Source organism: Sus scrofa, chromosome 16 (genome assembly GCF_054392235.1).
Source record: "Sus scrofa isolate SSC_HxYL_T2T_F1_AM1 chromosome 16, Sscrofa_HxYL_maternal_Yorkshire_Landrace_v2.0, whole genome shotgun sequence".
Classification (NCBI taxonomy): Eukaryota; Metazoa; Chordata; class Mammalia; order Artiodactyla; family Suidae; genus Sus; species Sus scrofa.
In genome coordinates, this window is record NC_139398.1 from 51,427,203 (window position 1) to 51,449,929 (window position 22,727).

The 22,727-nt window shown below is 37.1% G+C and overlaps 1 protein-coding gene across 8 annotated transcripts in view; it reads right to left on the minus strand.

The window, feature by feature from the left end:
- The window catches only part of DEPDC1B (DEP domain containing 1B), a 91,356-nt gene that overhangs the window by 24,637 nt on the left and 43,992 nt on the right, over positions 1 to 22,727 (minus strand). For all 8 annotated transcript variants that reach the window (XR_014831378.1, XR_014831377.1, XR_014831375.1 and 5 more), the window contains 2 exons: positions 20,471 to 20,518; positions 14,843 to 14,983 (listed from right to left, as the gene is read on the minus strand). Coding sequence is in view for 4 of the 8 variants with exons in the window: in XM_085002331.1 (XP_084858457.1) it covers positions 14,843 to 14,983; positions 20,471 to 20,518 (189 nt within the window). In the remaining 4 variants the exon portion in view is untranslated. The remainder of the gene's footprint in view (positions 1 to 14,842; positions 14,984 to 20,470; positions 20,519 to 22,727) is intronic.

Genomic DNA, 22,727 nt, shown 5'->3' on the forward strand with positions numbered 1-22,727 from the left:
GGCTCTGGCGTAGGCTGGCAGCTACAGCTCCGATTAGACCCCTAGCCTGGGAACCTCCATATGCTGCAACAGCGGCCTAAGAAATGGCAAAAAGACAAAAAAAAAAAAAAAAAACAGAACAGGTGGAGAGTTCCCTTCGTGGCTCAGCAGTTAACAAATCCAACTAGGATCCATTAGGATGTGGGTTCGATCCCTGGCTTCACTCAGTGAGTTAAGGATCCGGCGTTGCTGTGGTGAAGGTCACAGACATAGCTTGGATCCCAAGTGGCTGTGGTGTAGGCCAGCAGCTATAGCTCCAATCCAACCCCTAGCCTGAGAACTTCCATGTGCCACAGGTGTGGCCCTGAAAAGCCAAAAAGAAAAAAGAAAAAAAAAAAAAAGGAAGAGTATGCCAAAAATCTATACAAATGAAAAGGCAAAGAAGTATGACTTGCATAAGGGAACAAGAAAAAAAAAAAAAAAACAGCTAAGTCATCTGGAGATTATCAACTTCCACGGAAAAGACTTTAGACTGCTTATAATGAAGATGATTCAAGACACTGGAAATAAACTGGAGGCAAAGATTGATAAATTACAAGAAATACTGAGCAAAGAAATACAAGATTTAAGGATTAAGCAAGCAGAGATGCAAAATGCAATAACCGAAATAAAAAATTCATTAGAAGCAACCAACAACAGAATACAGAGGCAGAAGAATGAATAAGCAAGGTGGAGAAAAGACTAGTAGAAATCACTGATGTGGAACAGAAAAGAGAAAAAAGATTGAAAACAAATGAAGAGAGTCTCAGAGAACTCTGGGACAACATTAAATGCACCAACATCCATATCATAGGGGTGCCAGAAGGAGAAGAGAGAGAGAAGGAGACAGAAAAAATATTCCAAGAGATAATAGCTGAAAATTTCCCTAACATGGGAAAGGAACCACTCACTCAAATCCAGGAAGCACAACGAGTACCATATAAAATAAACCCAAGAAGGAATACACCAAGACACATATTAATCAAAATGACCAAAATTAAAGACAAAGAGAAAATCTTGAAAGCAGCTAGAAAAAAGAAACAAATAACATACAAGCGAACCCCGATGAGGTTATCAGCAGATGTTTCAGCAGAAACTCTGGAGGCCAGAAGAGAGTGGCATGATATAATTAAAAGTGATGAAAGGAAAAAACCTCCAACCAAGACTACTCTACCAAGCAAGGCTCTCATTCAGATTTGAAGGAGAAATCAAAAGCTTTACAGACAAGCAAAAACTAAGAGAATTCAGCAGCCCTAAACCAGCTTTACAATAAATACTAAAGGAACTTCTCTGGGTAGAAAAGAAAAGGCCACAACTAGAAACAAAAATACTGCAATGACAAGGATCACCAGTAAAGGCATATATACAGTAAAGGGAGGAAATCATCCATGCACAAATATGCTACCAAAATCAGAAACTGTGAGAAAAGGAGGGTACAAATGCAGGACACTGTAGATGCACTTGCAATTAAGAGACCAACAACTTAAAACAATCTCAGATACATATAGACTCCTATATCAAAACTTCAGGGTAACTACAAACCAAAACTCTACAATTGATACAGATATAAATAAAAAAAAAGCAAATCAAATATAACACTAAAGACAGTCATCAAACCATAAGAGAGAACAAAAGAAGAAGAGAAGAAAAAAAGAGCAACAAAAACAAATACAAAACAGTTAATAGCAATGAGAACTTACACATCAATAATTACCTTAAATGTAAATGGACTAAATGCCCCAACCAAAAGACACAGACTGGCTGAATGGATACAAAAACAAGACCCCTATATATGCTGTCTTCAAGAGAACCACTTCACTTCTAGGGATGCATACAAACTGAAAATGAGAGGATGGAAGAAAATATTCCATGCAAACAGGAATCAAAAGAAAGCTGGGGAGTTTCCATTGTGGCACAGCAGAAACGAATCCAACTAGGAACCATGAGGTTGCGGATTCGATCCCTGGCCTCTCTCAGTGGGTTAAGGATCCGGCATTGCTGTGAGCTGTTGTGTAGGTCACAGGTGTGGCTCGGATCTGGCATGGCTGTGGCTGTGGTGTAGGCTGGCGGCTACAGCTCCGATTAGATCCCTAGCCTGGGAGCCTCCATATGCTGCAGGTGCAGCCCTAAAAAGACAAAAGACAAAAAAAAAAAAAAAAAAAAGAAAGCTGGAGTAGCAATACTAACATCAGACAAAATAACCTTAAAATAAAGAGTATTTTAAGAGGCAAAGAAGGACATTACATAATGATCAAAGGATCAATCCAAGAAGAAAATGTAACAATTGTAAATATATATGCACCCAACATAGGATCACCTCAATATATAGGGCAACTGCTAAGAACCTTTAAAGGAGAAATTGACAATAACACAATAATAGTGGTAGACTTTAGCAACCCTCTTATAGCAACTGACAGATCATCCAGACAGAAAATCAATAAGGAAACACAGGCCCTAAATGAAGCATGAGACCAGATGGACTTAATAGATATTTATATGACAGTCCAGCCAAAAGCAGCAGAATATACCTTCTTCTCAAGGGCACATGGAACATTCTTGAGGACTGAACACATTCTGGGCCACAAATCAAGCCTAGGTAACTTTAAGAAAATTGAGATCATATTAAGCATCTTTTCTGACCATAGCACTGTATGACTGGAAATCAACAAGAAAAAAAATGCAAAAAATACAAAAATGCAAGAAAAAAAATGCAAAAAATACAAAAGGAGACGCAACAACATGCTACTAAACAACCAATGGATCACTGAAGAAATCAAAGAGGAAATTTAAAAATACCTAGAAGCAAATGACAACAAAGAGATGATACTCCAAAACCTATGAGATGCATCGAAAGCCATTCTAAGAGGAAAGTTTATAGTAATACAAACCCACCTCAGCAAACAAGAAAAAGCTAAAATAAAGCTAACTTTACATCTAAAGCAGCTTGAGAGAGAAGAGACAAGACCTAAAGTTAGTAGAAAGAAAGAAATCATAAAGATCAGAGCAGAAATCGATGAAATAGAAACAAACATAACCATAGAAAATATCAATGAAACAAAAAGCTGGTTTTTTGAAAAGCGCAACAAAATTGATAAACCCTTAGCCAGACTTATGAAGAAAAAAAGAGAGAGGACTCAAGTCAACAAAATTAGAAATGAAAAAGAAGTAACAACAACATCACAGAAATACAAAGGATCATAAGAGACTACTATATGCAACTACACATCAATAAAACTGAAAATCTAGAAGAAATGGACAAATTCTTAGAAAAGTACAATCTTCCAAGACTAAACCAGGATGAAATAGAAAAGATGAATAGACCAATCACAAGTACTGAAATTGAAACTGTGATTAAAAAACTTCCAACAAACAAAAGTCCAGGACCAGATGGCTTCACAGAAAATTCTACCAAACATTCAGAGAAGAGCTAATACCTATCCTTCTGAAACGATTCCAAAAAATTGCATAGGAAGGAACACTCCCAATCTCATTCTATGAGGCTACCATCACCCTGATACCAAAACCAGACAAAGATACCACCAAAAAAGAAAACTACAGGCCAATGATGAACATAGATGCAAACATCCTCAACAAACCGCATCCAACAATACATTCAAAGGATTGCACATCATGATCAAGTGGGATTTATCCCAGGAATGCAAGGATTCTTCAATATCCACAAATCAATCAGAGTGATACACCACATTACCAAACTGAAGAATAAAAACTATATGATCCTCTCAATAGAGGCAGAAAAAGCTTTTGACAAAATCCAACACCCAATCTAAAAACCCTCAAGAAAGTGGGCATTAAGGGAACCTATCTCAACATAATAAAGGCCATATATGACAAGATAACATCTTCTCAATGGTGAAAAGCTGAAAGAATTCCCGCTGAGATCAGGAATAAGACAAGGATGTTCACTCTCGCCACTACTATTCAACACAGTTTTGGAAGTTCCAGCTCCAGCAATCAGAGAAGAAAAGGAATCCACAAAGTAGAAGTAAAACTGTCACTGTTTGCATATGGCATGATACTATACCTAGAAAATCCTAAAGACACTACCAGAAAACTGTTAGGGCTCATCAATAAATTTGGCAAAGTCGCGGGATACAAAATGAACACACAGAAATCAACTGCATTTCTATATACTAACAACTAACATTCAGAAAGAGAAAGTAGGGAAACAATCCCATTTACCATTGCATCAGGAAGAATAAAATATTTAGGAATAAACCTATCTAAAGAGACAAAAGACCAGAGCTCCCATCGTGGCTCGTCCCCATGAGATTGCGGGTTCAATTCCTGGCCTCGCTAAGCAGGTTAAGGATCCAGGATTGCCATGAGCTGTGGTGTATGCCACAGACGCGGCTCAGATCTGGCGTTTCTGTGGCTCTGGCATCGTCCAGAAGCTACAGCTCCGATTAGACCCCTAGCCTGGGAACCTCCATATGCCATTGGTGCAGCCCTAGAAAATACAAAAAGAGAGAGAGACAAAAGACCTGTACTCTGAAAACTGTAAGACACTGATGAAAGAAATCAAAGGTGACACAAACAGATGGAAAGACAAATCATGCTCTTGGACCAAAGAATCAATATTATCAAAATGACTATACTACTCAATCTACAAATTCAATGAAACTCCTATCAAATTACCAAAGACATTTTTCACAGAACTCGAACAAAATATTTTAAAGTGTATTTGGAAGCACAAAAGACCCAGAATAGCCAAAGACATCCTGGGAAAGAAAAATGGAGCTGGAGGAATCAGGCTCCCTGACTTCAGACTATACTACAAAGCTACAGTCAACAAAATCATATGGTACTGGCACAAAAACAGAAATGTGCATCAGTGGAACAGGATAGAAAGCCCAGAATTAAAGCTACACACTTATGATAAACTAATCTATGATAAAGGAGGCAAGAATATACAATGGAGAAAAGACAGTCCCTTCAATAAGTGGTGCTGGGAAAACTGGACAGCTACATGTAAAAGAATGAAATTAGAACATTTCCTAATACCTTACACAAAAATAAACTCAAAATGGATTAAAGATCTAAATATAAGACCGGATACTATAAAACTCTTATAGTTATCTATAGTATATTATAGTATCTATATATATAGTATCTTATAGTATCTATATACTATATACCATAGTTATATAACTCTATTATAACTCCTGTGGAAAACATAGGCCAAACATTTTCTGACATAAACCGCAGCAATATCTTCTCAGATCCATCTCCTAGAGTAATGAAAATTAAAAATAAACAAGTGGGACCTAATTTAACTGAAAAGTTTCTGCACAGCAAAGGAAACCCTATACAAAACAAAAAAACCCACAGAATGGGAAAAAAGTATTTGCAGATGAAGCAACTGACAAGGGATTAATCTCCAAAATTTATAAACACCTCCTGCAGCTCAATACCTAAAAAACAAACAACCTCATTAAAATGGGCAGAAGATCTAAAAAGACAGTTCTCCAAAGAAGACATACAGATGGCCAAAAAACACACAAAAGATATTCGACATCACTAATTATTAGAGAAATGCAAATCAAAACCACTAGGAGGTACCACCTTACACCTGCCAGAACGGCCATCATCAAAAAGTCTACAAACAGGAGTTCCCGTCATGGCTCGGTGGTTAACGAATCTGACTGGGAACCATGAGGCTGCAGGTTCAATCCCTAGCCTCGTTCAGTGGGTTGAGGATCTGGGGTTGCTGTGAGCTATGGTGTAGGTTGCAGACTCAGCTCAGATCTGGTGTTGCTGTGGCTCTGGCATAGGCCAGTGGCTACAGGTGTGATTAGACCCCTAGCCTAGGAACCTCCATATGCTGCAGGTGCAGTCCTAGAAAAGACAGGAAAAAAAAAAAGTCTACAAACCATAAATGCTGGAGAGGGTATGGAGAAAAGGGACCCTATTACACTGTTGGTGGGAGTGTAAATTGGTGCAACCACTGTGGAAAACAGGATGGAGATTCCTCAGAAAACTAAAAATAAAATTACCATTTGATCTAGTAATCCCACTCCTAGGCATTTATCCAGAGAAAACTATGACTGGAAAATATACACGTACTTCAAAGTTCATTGCAGCACTACTTACAATGGCCAAGACATGGAAATCTAAATGTCCATCAACAGAGGAGTGGATAAAGAAGTTGTGGTACATATACACAATGGAATATTACTCAGCCATTAAAAGGAAAGAAATAATGGCATTTGCAGCAACATGGATGGACCTAGAAATTATCATCCTAAGTGAAGTTAGTCAGAGAGTGAGACACCAAGGTCATATGCTATCACTTACATGTGGAATCTAAAATAAGGACACAATGAACTTCTTTACAGAACAGATACTGACTCACAGACTTTGAAAAACTTATGGTTGCCAAATGAGACAGGCTTGGGGTAGGGGAATGGGCTGGGGGGTTGTGATGGAAATGCTATAGTTGTACAACTATAAATGTAATAAAATTATTTGAGTTTAAAAAATTCAAACTAATAATAACAGCTAACATTTATAATGATGAACCTAATTTATAACAATTATGAAAATAGCTAATATTTATTTAGCATTTATTATGTCTCTAATAGTGTGCTAAACACTAACAGTATCTCATTTAATCTTTCCAACAATCTCTATGAGATAGATACTATTTTCATTTCCATTTACGGATAACAAAAAGTGAGGCTTAAAGACATCATACCATTTGCCCAAATCACACACACACATAGTAGAGTATATTTGAGCCCTGACAATCTAGGACATGTACGCCCTAAATGCCATGTTATATTACCAACTGGCCAGTTATTTCCTAAGGATAAATTCACAGAAGTAGAAATGTTGGTTCAAAGAGTATGCACAAATATTCAGTAAGTAGATAGTCAAATAAAATGCCATTCTGCATTCTTCAACTTGAGGCAATTATTAGAGAGCAAAAAAAGAGAATTTCTCAATGTAGCTAAATTTCAAACTAGGTCTTTTACACCAGTAAGAGCACACAAAACTATTTTCTTGAGAGTTCAAAATGAAAACCACGTTTTAAAATGAAAACTACTGCCAGTTTCCCTTTCATAAAATAAAAATAGAATGTAGTTTATCCCTGAAGAAACCCTCAAACCACTTTAAAATGCTACTTCCACAACAATTAGGGGAAAAAAACTGAAAATAATTCTAGGTAAAAGGTATTTTTATCTAAACATAAAGGACAAACCATGAGATTTTTAACTATGTGTAAAGGATAAACCATGTGTAATATAAGCATCTTTCACAATTAACTATTATTACTAGTAATGTTGAGAAATATTAATACTTTCTTAGAAGTCTTCACATTCATTAAATCTTCAAATCATCTTACTATGTAGGTAGGTAGTGATGAAATTTAGAGCAAGGTTTTTTTTTAATTTTATTATGACCAAAATTACAAAATATATTTTATATCACAAAAATATTTTTTTGATTATATTTAAGATTAAAAATTTATAAAATTACCTACTCATTATATATGATGCACTGTGATGTTTTGCACACTATTCTATGGGTTTGTTTGCTTTTATAACGCTGTTCTACAACACAGAATTCACATCCAACATGCCTTTTCTGAAACAATCGCTTAGGGACTACTGTTTGAACCAAGGCTCTCATATAACAAACATCCAGGAATACACAGCCAGCAGTCACACAGATATTCTAGGCTTGAGTTTAACAGATAGATTTGAGAGGAAGATAAAAACTGAAAATCCTCAGCACGTGGGTGGTCCATGAAAGGGTATGGATGTGACCAAAGGGAAGATCTGAAATAACTATACTACTTGGAGTTCCTGTCACCGTTCAGTGGTTAACGAACCTGACTATTATCCATGAGGACGCAGGTTTGATCCCTTGCTCAATGGGTTAAGGATCTGGCGTTGCTAGGAGCTATGGTGTAGGTCACAGACACAACTCGGATCCCACATTACTGTGGCTGTGGTGTAGGCCGGCAGCTGTAGCTCCAATTCAACCCCTAGCCTGGGAACCTCCATATGCCGTGGGTGTGGCCCTAAAAAGACAAAAGATATTAAAAAAAAAAAAAGAAAAAAAAAGAAATAAGAGTTCCTGTCATGGCACAGCGGAAACAAATCTGACTAGGAACCATGAGGTTGTGGGTTCGATCCCTGGCCTTGCTTAGTGGGTTAAGGATCTGGCGTTGCCATGAGCTGTGGTGTAGGAAGCAGACATGGCTCGGATCTGGCATTGCTATGCCTGTGGTACAGGCCCGCAGCAACAGCTCTGATTAGACCCCTAGCCTGGGAATCTCCCTAGGCCCCAGGTGCGGCCTAAAAAGACAAAAGACAAAAAAAAAAAAAAAAAAAAAGAAATATCTATACTACTTAACTCCTTCCTGGCATCCTGTCCCAAGGATGGTATTTTTCAATCTGTTCAAATGTCAAGGCAGGACTCATTTTTAGTTCTGCCTTTGAATCTTGGGACGCTATATATTGCTTTCCTCAGTTCAAATACATGCAAGAATACTTAACTTCTCAAAAACAATTTGAGCTCTCTGTTTCTATTTCCTAAGTTCCTTCTCACTGCTGACCATTACCTAATCTTTTTTTTTTTCTTCGTTAAAAGCTTATTAACAAAAACACATTACAAGATTCAGGAAAAAATGATTGCAAGATAATTCAGCTTTCAAATATACATTACAGTCTACAGTTGATATCAAGAGATATCTTCAACCAGTACTTGCAGATTCCTTAAGATCATAAAGTATTATTAATTTTAAAGAGCGTTTTGGTTATTCTTAAGGTTCTGTTTTAAGAACTTTTGAGGGACATTAGCATTGTCCTTATTTATAACCAAAGAGTTTCAATGTTTTAACTATTTTATTCTTTGGATTCATTTCATTTTGCTAAACAAAATCTCAAAGAGTAACTTTCATTTCTCATCATTTCTACATCTCGATGTCATCATAAAAATACTGAATCTTCCTCCTCTTGAGAAAATCACAAGGACCTTCTGTAGTCTCAGAGGTAACTTGTTTCTTGCATTTCAGAATGACCTAATAGGGCTTATCCTAATCATAGGTTGTATAGATCTACCACCAATACAGGGGAAAAAAAATTCCTATCATTTGAGAGAATAAATGGCCAAATAGCAAGATATGATAATCCCAGCTCAAATTATGCACTGGTCCAATTTTTTGCAGTTTTCAAAACAAGTAGTTAATAGGAAATAAGTTTACACGTTGCTTTAATTTTCATGTTTTTCCCTATCTATAAGTATGACAGGCATTACTGCCATTTATCCACACAAAAACAGGCCCAGAAAGGAAGAGTGATTTAGCAGAGTGGGAGCTACTAGGTCAACAAACGAAGCTTCCTGAACTTGGTGATGTTTTCATTGGTGAAATAAGAGTAAAATCATGAAAAGAATATAAACTATCCGCCAAATTACTTAAGCAATTCATCTGTGAGACTTTTTATCAATTAGGGAAACATCTCATTATTTAGCTGGATTTCGGAAGGATAAGCGAATAAGTAATTAAATCTCAAAGAAACTCAACTGATCTTTTTGAAAGTAATAAATAAAATCAAAATCATTGGAAAGGTGCTATGTTCTATGTTTTAGAAGTTAGGTGATACTTTGGCCATAATGACCAAGTGACAGGTTCAGAACTCTTCAGTGCTTTGTGTGACACCTACTTTATCACCCTCCTTCCCATTCTGCAAAGGTGACATCAGATTTCTATTTTCAACTCATTAGGATCACAAATTTTCATTTTTGCAAAGTAGACCAGATCATTCCACTGACATAGACAATGTTAAGAATAAGCTATTCCTCATGGGAACTTAAAAACAAGAGTGAAATCTGAAGACTTTCGAGAAGGCCTGGAGTTCCCAGAAAAGCCAATGGGACCATGTCTGTTCAGCCAGAGAGCAAGAGACTCAGGAAGGGTTCGTTATAGTTTTCAGTTAAAGGAATAAAAACTTACGTCATTTTCATTTTCACTGAGAAGTGGTATAAAAAGTAATTTACACTAAGCTAAAAGAATTCAAATACACATCAATTGGCAAGAACTATCTGACTAAAGAGACAGTAAGTGGGACTACTTCTCTGGAGGCTTTTAGGGAAAGGCAAACACATTGCCTTTGCGAATTGCCTCAAGGTAGACATGGATTCACCTATACACAAGATGATGTCCTTTCCTAAAGTAAAAGTTCCAAACGGCTATAGCATTTTTATGAGTTATTTTGCTTTTATGCTTAGAAAGTCCTTCACCCACATCAACATCAGAAAAACATCAAATTTTTCTAAAAATTTGCATTTTTTTTTTTTTAAGTCCACACCTGTGGCACATGGGAGTTCCCAGCCCAGGGACTGAATCCAAGCTGCAGCTGCATCCTACTGTGCAGCTGCAGCAATGCCAGGTCCTTTAGCTCACTGTGCCAGGCCAATGATTGCACCCGCACTTCCACAGCAACCTGAGATGCTGCAGTCAGATAGTTAACCCACTGTGCCACAGCAGGAACTCCTAAAATTTTGTAATCTTTATATTTAATTCTATGATCCAGCTGGAATTTATCCTGCTGAATAGTATGAGGAAGGTCTTAAATTTTTTCCCAAGTTTTGTCAATTATCCTAGTTATTACCAATATACTTATAAAGAGGTTAAATATTTAGTTGTAGCCAGGAAATACCTAGGCATTTCCCTAAATTTCCATCTTTAAGAAGTACCTGAGTTGACTTTATTCCCAGTCTTGACATAACAGTAGCCATAACGTTTGAAGGTGATTGAATATCTTTACCTTGGCCCACCTTCATCTTCCAAAGCTTGGGCCATACACCCTGGGCCCTGAAAGCAGGGAGCACCACCAGCAAGAACTTTTGACCCATGTGTCCAATAGCCCTCTGTCTGGTCAAGTCCACCAACTGGGCAGTCTCTGAAAAAAAGAACTTTTTTCCCCTAAGGATGAGGACCCTGATATAGCTTGAAGCACGCCAGGGCAGAGATGTAACAACGCAGAGATGGCACACAGCTCCAGAGGATCTCCTAGAAGTCTCTACACAGAAGAACCCAAGAGCAGAAAACCTAACCTTATGGATATTTCTGGGTTAAAAAAAACACAGGAGGAGTTAGATAACCCAGTGTATAACCAGTCTAGTGAATTTCAACGCATTTTCTCAACTTAACATCAAGGAGAAAGGAAACAGCAAAAAGCTACTGTGTCAGCCTTCAGGCCTATTAGCACATAAACCAGGAGCCGCAAGCTCACCTGCCTTTTGGAGCAGATAAATGGAATAAATGAGCAAAGGGTGTCAGTGTCTGAGAAAACGGGGCGCCCTGGAGCCTCCACAAATTGGAGTTCATGTCTCTGAAACGCTAGCTCCTTCTGGTGGAGGCAGGCACTCATTACACAGACAGAGCAGCGTGTACCATTGAAAATTCAAGTCCACAACTGCCAGATTTTCCAATTTTTTAAAGAAGCCAAAAATATAAATTCTTACGTGAATTTCCTGATTCTTCAAGTTTGACAATTAAATTTTCTTTTTAAAACACATACATTAAATCAGATGTACTTATGAGTCAGATTTGGTTTAGAGATCACTCAGATCTCAGATTATAACATCATAAAACACACAAGCCACCCAATTTTTCCAAAGCACTCTCCCCTGCTCCCATGCCCTTATGTGTTTGTTTCCTGCCTTCTCCTTTCCTCAGTTCTCACTTATTGCAAGCCACACAGCTCAGTGAATTCTGGGGTGCATGTGAAATATAAGTAAAGGCCACTATCCCATCTCATTTTCACCCTATTCAAGAGTCAGCCAAACTCTGATCTTAATACAAGAAACTACCATGTCGGAAATGAGGATCTATTACTATGGACCACTTATGTCATTAGGTTAGGCTGCTAAGCCAAAGTGAACATTTTTTTATTTTATTTTAAGGTGAAGAATAAGTCTTATAACTCCAAAACTCTCTTTTTTCCTCTCTCTTTCTCTCTCTTATTTTTAAGAACTCTTCAATGTCCTGTTTCATGTACCAAAGAGTAAATACTCACAAGGTCACAGCTTTGGCATGGAGCTAGCACTATTTCATACTAGAAGCAAAGCGATAACACTCAAAAGAAATTCATTAACTAAACTGAAAATCATTTCCATTGAAATTACTTCTACACAGAGTTCCCTTCGTGGCTCAGTGGTTAATGAACACAACTAGGATCCATGAAGATTCGGGTTTGATCCCTGGTCTCGCTTAGTGGGTTACGGATCCAGCATTGCCATGACCTGTGGTGTAGGTCGCAGACTCGGCTCAGATCCTGGGTTGCTGTGGTTGTGGTGTAGGCCAGCAGCTGCAGCTGTGATTTGACCCCTAGCCTGGGAACCTCCACATGCCGAGGGTGCAGCCCTAAAAAAAGAAAAAAAAAAGAAAAAGAAAATTGAAAATTATACGGAGTTCCCACTGTGGCACAGCAGAAACAAATCCGACTAGGAACCATGAGGTTGCGGGTTCGATCCCTGGCCTCACTCAATGGGTTAAGGATCTGGCGTTGCCGTGAGCTGTGGTGTAGGAAGCGGACATGGCTCGGATCTGGCATGGCTGTGGCTGTGGTGTAAGCTGGCAGCAATAGCAAAAATTAGACCCCTAGCCTGGGAACCTCCATATGCCCCAGGTACAGCCTAAAAAGACAAAAGACAAAAAAAAGAAAGAAAAGAAATTACTTCTACACAAAGTAGACTGATTACCTACTTTAAAGTATTTTATCTAAGGGCATCCTATTCCAGCCAAAGTTGGTCAAAAGGTTTAAGGAATAAGCCAGTCCTCCTGGGATTCAACCTACATATCCAGTTTGTACATACCTATGATACCTTTCCCACAGATTCTAACAGGATTGCTACATTATATAATCTTTATTCTTCATATGAATAAATTATGGTCTTCCATAATCTAGAAGACCATCCTTTTTTTCTTCCTTCACTATGCTTTCAAAGCAGAGAAACTGAAATATATTCACTTGAGAAGAATTGGATCAGGGAAAGTTAATACTTGTCACCATCTATACACATTAGTCTACTATTGCTGATAAGTAAGTACAATACATTCTCCATGCTATCCATTCTTCTCCACCTTAAACCCTCAACAGATAATATTTTAGAGGGTGGTTGACTCTGACATCAACTTAGAAAAAAAACAGCTTTAATTCCTAGCTGAGATCAAAATGAACAATTGGGGTAGAATAGACCAGCGACATCACAAACATAGCTGATTTAAACTGGAATTTGGCTTTTTTTTAAGTTCCAAGTTCTTTGTTTCCAAATCAGATCATTTTACCATAAAACATTATGGAAATGGAAAATGAGAAAAATATCTAAGAGGTATTCTTTTAATACATCTTTAGAATTCTTTCACCAGGGTCATAATGGCATTAAGTGGCTATAATGAGAATCTACTCAATTAGTCTTTATGCATATTAAACAACAGCAAGTACTCATCTTTAGGCATGATATTCACATAAGCCTCCACTCCTCCTTGGTGGAAAACAAAATACCAAGAAGACCCAGTGCTCAAAATACAGCGATAGGCCTAATCCCCTCATCTGTTTCTCATCTGGCCTAATCCCCTTATTGGTCTCTCCGAAAACAAACTTCTCTTATGTACATGATTTATTATTGTTCTATTTTGCTTATTATCAGAAATCCTATTTTTAAAAATCCTAAAATTTAAAATATTGAGCTAATAGATTAGGTAAACTATTCACATACTGCTGATATTTCATTTTGTTAGGACACTAGGCAGCATCTAAACTTTTCCAGAAGAAATTAAGATAGAAGAAAGGGAAGAGAAGAAATGGGAAGGTGAAGACTGCTAAAACCACATCACTCAAAACCAAGAGTATGCTAATTCCTACGAATTTACATAATGATATGATACCCACAGCAATTTGGTCATGAAAGCAAGTCTTTTCAGAAGAAAACAATAATACATATTGAACAAACACAACAGCAACAGGAAAAATCTGATTTCCATGAAAAAAGGAACTACATCAAAAGAACTATATCAATAATATTGATTTAAAAAAATGTTTCTTTGACAATATAAATTCTGAAACATAAATGAATCTATGTGAGAAATAGCAACAAGTTTTAGAAAGTAATAGTTACTATATTCATTTTACACATAACAAATAAAAAATAGTCCTAAAAAAACCTCTTACTGGGAGTTCCCTTCGTGGCTCAGCAGTTAACGAACCCGACTAGGATCCATGAGGATGCGGGTTTGGTCCCTGGCCTCACTCAGTGGGTTAAGGATCCAACGTTGACATGAGCTGTGGTATAAGTCACAGATGAGGCTCAGATCTCGTATTATATTGGCTGTGGCGTAGGCCAGCAGCTACAGCTCCTATTGGACCTGGGAATTTCTATATGCTGTGGGTGCGGCCCTAACATAACAAAAACAAAAACCTGTTCCTTATATAAAAAGAAATTAGATGTCTAAATGAAAATATATCTCTCACACTTGACTGTTATGATGTCATTTCTAGAGTGGTAGACTTACTCATAAACAGTAAATGTTAACTTTACATTCTCTACCAATAAAATTATTCCTTTTTGTACAAAAATGAGATAAAACATATTATTCTTTGTTAAGAAGTAAAAATTATTGGTCCTTGTTTGGAACAGAGCTTAACCATTTTCTTTTCCTCCTTCATAGAGCAGGACTCCAACTAGGCAGGCATCCCATCAGTTTTTATGGAAGTTGGGCTAAGAGAAATCTCGAGACAGTGAAAAATATCATTAATGAGGATATACATTCATTAATTACATTCCAACTTACCTAATACACTGACGAAGGCATCAAAGAGGTGAAATGTAAGCAGAGGCTCTTTCAAGTTACCATAGTAATCGGCTATAGTTTTAAAGACATCTTTTTCAAATCCTAAATACATAGGCTGCTTCAAATCTGAACAGTTAGGCCCTATTGAAAAAGGGAAAGAAAGAAAAACATTAATGGGTCAATCGCCTCTAAATATTAGTCACTGTGCATATGTGGTGGGTACAGACATTCAAGATCAGAAAAGCTCGAGGGGAAAATTGACATTATGCATTTTACTTAAACAAATCTGCTTTATGTCTAAGTTGAAATCTATTCTAAAACAATGAGGAAAATCACTAGCTTACTTCCATTTTCAAAGAAACCCACTCTCTTTTATGTCCTTCTGAAAGGCATTTTTATTAAATGTAAACAATTATAATTCATAATATTGTCCTAATCTTGATATAGCTAACTAATATAGTAGTTACCTCACATACATAATAAACAAATCTTAAAACTTTTCATTATTTCATCATTGCTATATTTATTATAAAATCCCAGAATCAGAGTTGAGTGAAATTAAAAAATTTCTGCCTCTAAAATATATTAGACTGAAAAGAATGTATACTCTTTCTCCTAAAGTTATTGTGAAAAGATTTTACATTGTGTCTTATAATTCAGTCTGATCATTAAACTCTCCATTTGATCCTCAACCATCAAAAGATAGTTCATCAAAAAAAAAAAAAAGGTGCTTAAACAGAGGCTATAGATAAGACAACTTCTAAATTCCTGTTCAATTTCTTGATCTATGATTCCAAGTTTTATTTACCAAATAATGCTTTTGAGTGAATAGTGGCATTTAATGAGTTTTTTATTAAACAGAATTACAATTGAAAATAACACGAAAGCAGAAACAAACTGATGTTTCTGCTAAAAAAAATTTTTTAGGAGTTTCCGTTGTGGCTCAGTGGTTAAAGAACTCAATTAGTATTCATGAGGACCTCGGGTTCGATCCACGGCCTCATTCAGTGGGTTAAGAATCTGTGCCGCTGTGAGCTGTGGTGTAGGTCACAGATGTGGCTCAGATCCCGAGTTGCTGTGGCTGTGGCAAAGGCTGGCAGATCCAACTCTGATTCAACCCGTAGCCTGGGAACCTCCATATGCAAGAGGGTGGCCCTAAAAAGACCAAAAAAAAAAAAAAATTAAAAAAAGGATAATTTATCAAGCAGAGTCATATTGCAAAGTAAATCTGGAAATCTGGAACAACTGAGGAACAGAAAAGCCTGGAACAAGTGAGGCAAAAATCCACTGGTACCTGGGACCAAAGAGGAACAAGAAATCTTAGCTCTCTGCAGAATTGGTAGCAAACACCCCAACAACCCATACACAGACCATGGGATTGACACTGCCAAGTGGAGAGACCAACTGGAGTTATCCATGCCTGAGGGAAACAGCAAGTGATCCCAAGAGGAATGGTTTGACCAGTCTCATCTATTTCCATTGCATCATGGAAGAAAAAAGGGACATAACTGCATTGGCCAGTTCTGGACAGGCAGAGCACAAGACTAAACAAGTGTACCCCAACAGATCTCTCAGGAGAGCAAAAGAAGCCAGTAAAAATTGAAAGGAAATTCTTCCTACAGCATCACTGTCACTAAAGAGAAAGGATCAAACAGAGAGTTAGTTCCCATTGTGGTGCAGGGGAAACAAATCCGACTAATATCCATGAGGATGCGGGTTCAATCCTTGGCCTTGCTCAGTGGGTGGTGGATCCGGCATTGCCATGAGCTGTGGTGTAGGTTGCAGACTCTGGATCCCAAGTTGCTGTGGCTGTGATGTAGGCCAACGGCTGTGATGTAGGCCAACAGCTGTAGCTCGGATTCAACCACTAGCCTGGGAACTTCCATATGCTGTGGGGACAGACTTAAAAAGCAGAAAAAAAAAAAAAAAAAAAAAAAAAAGACAAGGGAAAAAAAAGAAAAAGAAAGGATCAAATAAAAAAAAAGAACATTTAAGCATTCTAGGCTTCACATTTCAAGGTCACTGGGACATAGTAAATATGGCTTTTTGACAGTCTCCCTAAAAATTCTCTTACCTTTCAACATTCTGTACACTTTTTATAAAATAACTTAATTTACTTGACTAAAATAATGAAAATTACGAAAGATCTATATGTGTGGTACCTCATTAACCTAGCAGCAAATAAAGCCACCATTTTTACTTGCTTCCACCTCTAAAATATCCCAGGTTTAGTCAATTGAAATAGTTTGCTATGTTTCAGCAAGCAATATATACATTACCTTGAATTATTCCCTCCTAGGATAAGTATGCAGTTTATTCTAAGCAGTTGTACCCTCTGTGAGCATTTCATAATTTTTGTTTAAAATATGCAAAAACAAACAAAAAGTTTCCCTAAAAATGTCAGTGCATGGCGAGCCCTATGAGAGAAGGCCATATTTCTAAGATCTTTTGTGTTTCAATCATCTTGAATTTCAGAATTTTTTTTTAAATCTAGTTTTTATAAATGTTATTCCTGAAAGACTTTGGGAAAGAACTGTTTGCATCCATTTCTTTATTGGATTCTTGCAATCTATGTGTACAAAGAAGAAAGACAGTTAACATGGTTTTGTATTTATTTAGTATCAGTCCCTCATTCTGTAGCCAACCATGAGGCTGGCGAACAAAGAAAGTGCCCAGGCATATGGTCTATAATAAATGCAGACAGGCCCAGAGGAAAGAGATGAGCAGCGAACCTACAGAAAAAGAGGCAGGAGGCCTTCAGAATCTCATGTAACCAGGCTATTCTTTCTGCTCCCTAGTAGACCTCCATAACAGGAACCTAGACTCACTGAGGATAAGAAGGATAGGAACAGACCATGACTTTGATAGACTCAAAGTAAAGGGGGGGGCAATGAGAATGTAGAAAAATTAGTAATTTTATAAAACTATTCAAGAGGCTGACCTTGCCCTTCGGCAGCCTTTTTTTGACACATAAACAAGCATCTTTATGTGCCAATCATCTGTAAAGCACTGCACTGGGAATCCTGTGCAGTGAATCCTGTGCCCCTGTTGCCAAGAATTTCTACCTAACATAACACCACTTCACACACATGGAGAATGTCACTAAGTGGATCCTCACGGTTTTTTCCCCTCTACTGATAAGGTATTCCAGTTACTCTAACCTTTCTGCAGAAGTTTTGTGGCATTCTGTACATATCTTGCTTGAGGGAAAAATTATACTCTTTATTACATTTTGATCACCACTGAAAATTCAACATCATAATATACACTTACAATGTATCATATATACACTATACACACCTTATTTTACACTTTACAATGAATTATAGCCTAGATTTGTAATATTAGCTTTCTCTGTTCATTCCCAGCTGATCAACTTCTAAATCTTTGATTTTCCAAATATCCATAAGTGGGTCATTTAACTCATTTATACTTTCTATTTTGTCATTGCCAACTCTAGCCAAAGATATAATTTAGATTAATTTACTTCAAATGACTGAGCAAGAATAAAGAGCACTCCGCCAAAATAAAACCACAGGATTCTACATCTCAGAGGCTCCAAAATATTAACCCAAAACAATGAAATCTTAATAGTTAAACACAGGAGTTCCCATCGTGGAGCAGCAGAAATGAATCCGACTAGGAACCATGAGGTTGCGGGTTTGAGCCTTGGCCTCGCTCAGCAGGTCAGGGATCCGTCGTTGTCGTCGGATCTGGCATTGCTGTGGCGTAGGCTGGCAGCTACAGCCCAGATTAGACCCCTAGCCTGGGAACCTCCATATGCCATGGGTGTGGCCCTAAAAATACAAAAAAAAAAAAAGTTAAACAGAGAACTTTGGGCTTCACATAAACTAATATTGCTATTCATATTCCAGATGATGGTATGTAATCATTTTCTATATATTGCCACTGAGATTACCCACAGTGAGATAAACAGTTACTTTAGTTTCACTCTAAAATCAGGAATTCCCTTGTGGCTCAGTGGGTTAAGGATCTGGCTTTATCACTGCTGTAGCTGTTTCTGCAGTGGTGCATGTTCGATCTCTGACCTGGAACTTTTACATGTCACAAGTGTGGCCCCCCCAAAAAAAGAAAATGACACAAATGAACTTATCTATGAAACAGAAATAGGCTCACAGACATAGAAAAGAGACTTGTGGTTGCCACAGAGGAGGCAGGATCAGGGAGGGGTGAATTTGGAGTTTGGGATGAACAGATTATATATAAAATAGATAAATAAGGCTCAGTGGTAAGGAACCCGACTAGTATCCATGAGGACATAGGTTTGATCCCTGGCTCACTCAGTGGGTTAAGGATTGGGCAATGCCATGAGCTGTGGATTAGGTCACAGACGTGGCTTGGATCCTGCACTGCTATGGCTGTGGCATAGATTGGCAGCTACAGCTCCGAATGACCCCTAGCCTGGGAAATTCCATATGCCGCAGGTATGGCCCTAAAAAGACCAAAAAAAAAAAGATAAAAAATAAAGTCCTATTGTACAGCACAGGGAACTATATTCACTATCCTGTGATAACCCATAATGAAAAATAATATATTTGAATATATATGTGTGTATATATATATATTTACATATATATATAAATTGAATCATTTTGCTATACAGCAGAAATTAACACAATCTTGTAAATCAACTACACTTCAATAAAATAAATTTTTTAAAAATGATTTCAGTTTAATTAATAACTCAGAGCCTACTAATTCAAGAATATATACACCTATCTCTGTGCACGCTAGTCTTATCCAAAAGGGAAGAAACCACCTCTTTGAGGTCATCTTTGATACTCAAAAGACCCTATACATCAAATATGACCATTATCCATCAGCCAAAATAACTACAAGTCTTCTCATTAAAATCATTTGTTTGGGTTAAGCCAGTAATAATTAGAATCCCTTCTTTGGGTTGAGCCTTCTGAAAATCCCAGGAAAATCATAGTGTTATTGAGATAACCATAATAATTCATTTCTTCACAATGCCTATATCAGGCGAGGTAGTTTCATGCCAGTGAAAATCTTCGGAGGGATGGCCCTGGTCCAGGCCCCCTCACCTTACAGCCAAATTACTGAAACAGCCTTTCTTATTTCTCTGCATGCAGGTTCTTCCAAACCACGCTGCATACCAATTAGCCTTCTGAAACATTTATTTCTAACTTAAACTAAAGCCACTAGAAAACAGAATCTGCTGAGTCAACTGATGATATAAATATAAGACATACTTAGAAATACATGTTTTAGGAATAAAAATATAGGTTTTAGTAATAAAAACCTAAAAAATAGTAACATGTTTTTATCTATTACACTACTACATTCAAAATTACTAACTACTCTTTCCTATGATGAAGCATTCAGAAGCAGCAGTGTGGACTTTATCTGTATGCAGAGTGATTATATCCACTAGAAAATGGAAACACAAAATACCTTTAAAAAGATTCTAAAACTCAGCCCTTTCGCTGTCACAAATTTATCACTGAAAGCACAGTAATACCCAAACAATTAACTGCCAGTCTCACAGTTGTCAAATAAATGTTCAGGCCACTGAGAAAAATATTTTCTAATTCAGGGCACTAATTTCTGTTAATTTCATAAAACTGGCAGATAATTAGCACTTACAATTTGCCAAACACTTCATAGCTGACAGGACCCAATGAGGAAGTTCTTCTGCAGAAAAGGAAAATAAAAAGAAGACAATTTATTCAATTGCAAATGACTCAGGTATTATATACACACTTGGTATCATAAGAATGATGCTTGCCCAGGTAATATGAAACATACCTGCTAATCACAAATCACCTGTTTATTTATTAGAACATTTAAAAAATTAAAATTTTTTCCTTAGTAGCAATGTTACAACACTTGCTTATATAAATCATGCCTATAAATTTCTCTAAAGACAAGATGTGCTTCTTAAACCTTTAGGAAAAAGAAGAAATTATCCTAAGAATTACAGAAAGAAAAGAAAAAAAAAAGAAAAAAGAAAAATATGAGTCATCAAATGCACTTATGAAACCAGTTCACCAAATACCTTTTTTAAAAAAAGGCTCTTTTTGCTTATCACCATGTAAAAATATAGCAAGAAAGCAGCTATATGTAAGCAGAAAGAGAGCTCTCAGTGAGAACCAAAATGACGGCATCTGAGTCTGGAGAAATAAGATTCTATATTATCAGTGTGTCCAGAAGTATGGTCTGAATGGATGGATGATATTCCAGAGATATCATCTGAAATCTTAAGGAAGATTTCCCACAAAGGCTAATTAAAGACTGTAATAAAGGAATTTCCACTGTGGTGCAACAGGATGGGCGGCATCTCTGGAGCACTGGGATGTAGGTTTGATTACTGGCCCAGCACAGTGGGTTAAGGATCCAGCATTGCCGCAGCAGCAGCGTAGGTTGCAACTGTGGCTCATATCTGATTCCCAGCCCCCTCAGAAGGCACAGGGTGCCATCCCCCCACAAAAAAAACTGTGATACAATAAAATAAATGCATCTGGTTTTGTCTCTCATTAAAAAAAAAAGTAAATTCTGCTATGTAACATCCAATATAAGTATCATTTTACATGTTTCAATTTTCAAAATGTCTTAAGGCAAGAAAGTTCCATTGACATATCAATAAAGGCTATTAATATTTGGACAAACTTAAAATATTAAGGGTTAACATCACTTCCAACACCCCGGCTGAGCCTCTTGGTGCAGGGTCTCTGCCTCCTGCCAGACATCTCATGAGATGGGCCAAACTCATGCTTCCCCTTCTCATCCTCTCCACTTTCTGTGAAACTGCAAAGACACTGGTCAAATTGTGTTACAGCTAATAACCTGAGGCTTATAAAGAGATCTCTTCTTTTCCAAGAACCATTTACTAAAATGAAAGAAAACTGGCCATCCAATTCGTAACTGAAAGTATTCATGTTTGCTGTATTCAGAGAATAGGAAGGATTTTAGATGTTTTTCAAATACAACCACCCCCTCATTCTATGTAACTTAATTTTATGTTGATTATATATGTTGATTACATGTTTATATCATTATGATTATATTATATATTATTACAGAATTATATTATGTGTTGATTATATGTTTATATTATTATCTAATTATATTATATGTTGATTAACCCAACAACTTCTTAGGAAGTCAGAAATGTACTTGTTTCCTAACATCCTCCATTCCTGATGCGGGGGCTTTATATTAAAGGAAAAGTGTTTCAGGCTTCAAAGCCACGTTCTGTTCCTGTCAGGAAACATGGCTTAGAAAAACCTCTTCCCCTCTCAGTGCTTGGGCTCCTTCTAGAACAGCTCTGTCTATATTTAATGATAATTTATAAAAACCCAAAAATACCATCTTCCCACATCCAAAGATCATTCTAGTTCCAGTTAATTCCCAGGATCAAGGGTCTGAAGTAAAAGAAGAACCAATCAAAGAGCCCACCCAGTTCTGATCCACTCCTTATTCAGTGGAAGGAGGTGTTAAAATCAGGGATACTAGCCCACGACAGTTACCATGACCTTATTTTTGTGAATGAAAAATCAAGACAAGTGGCTACTCAATGCCTTTTTTTCCCTAATTTGTAAACTGGCTTGGAGGAAAAGATAAAAAAAATTAAAGCACCTTCAAAATCTAAAGAACTATCTTTATTAGTAAGAAAAAAAATGACATAAACCAAGACCATCCCAGAAAATCTGATGAAGAGACACCATAATAAAGAGGTAAATTTGAACCCTAAAACCAGTCAGACCCTGGGACCCACCTAAAAACTGACTCAGACTGTCTTTTAGGCATTAAACTAACTCACTTCTCAGTGATTTTCTGGGGATAATATAGGACAATTTGGTGTCATGTGGCTAACTAGCCTCTGGATGGATCTTGCTGAGGC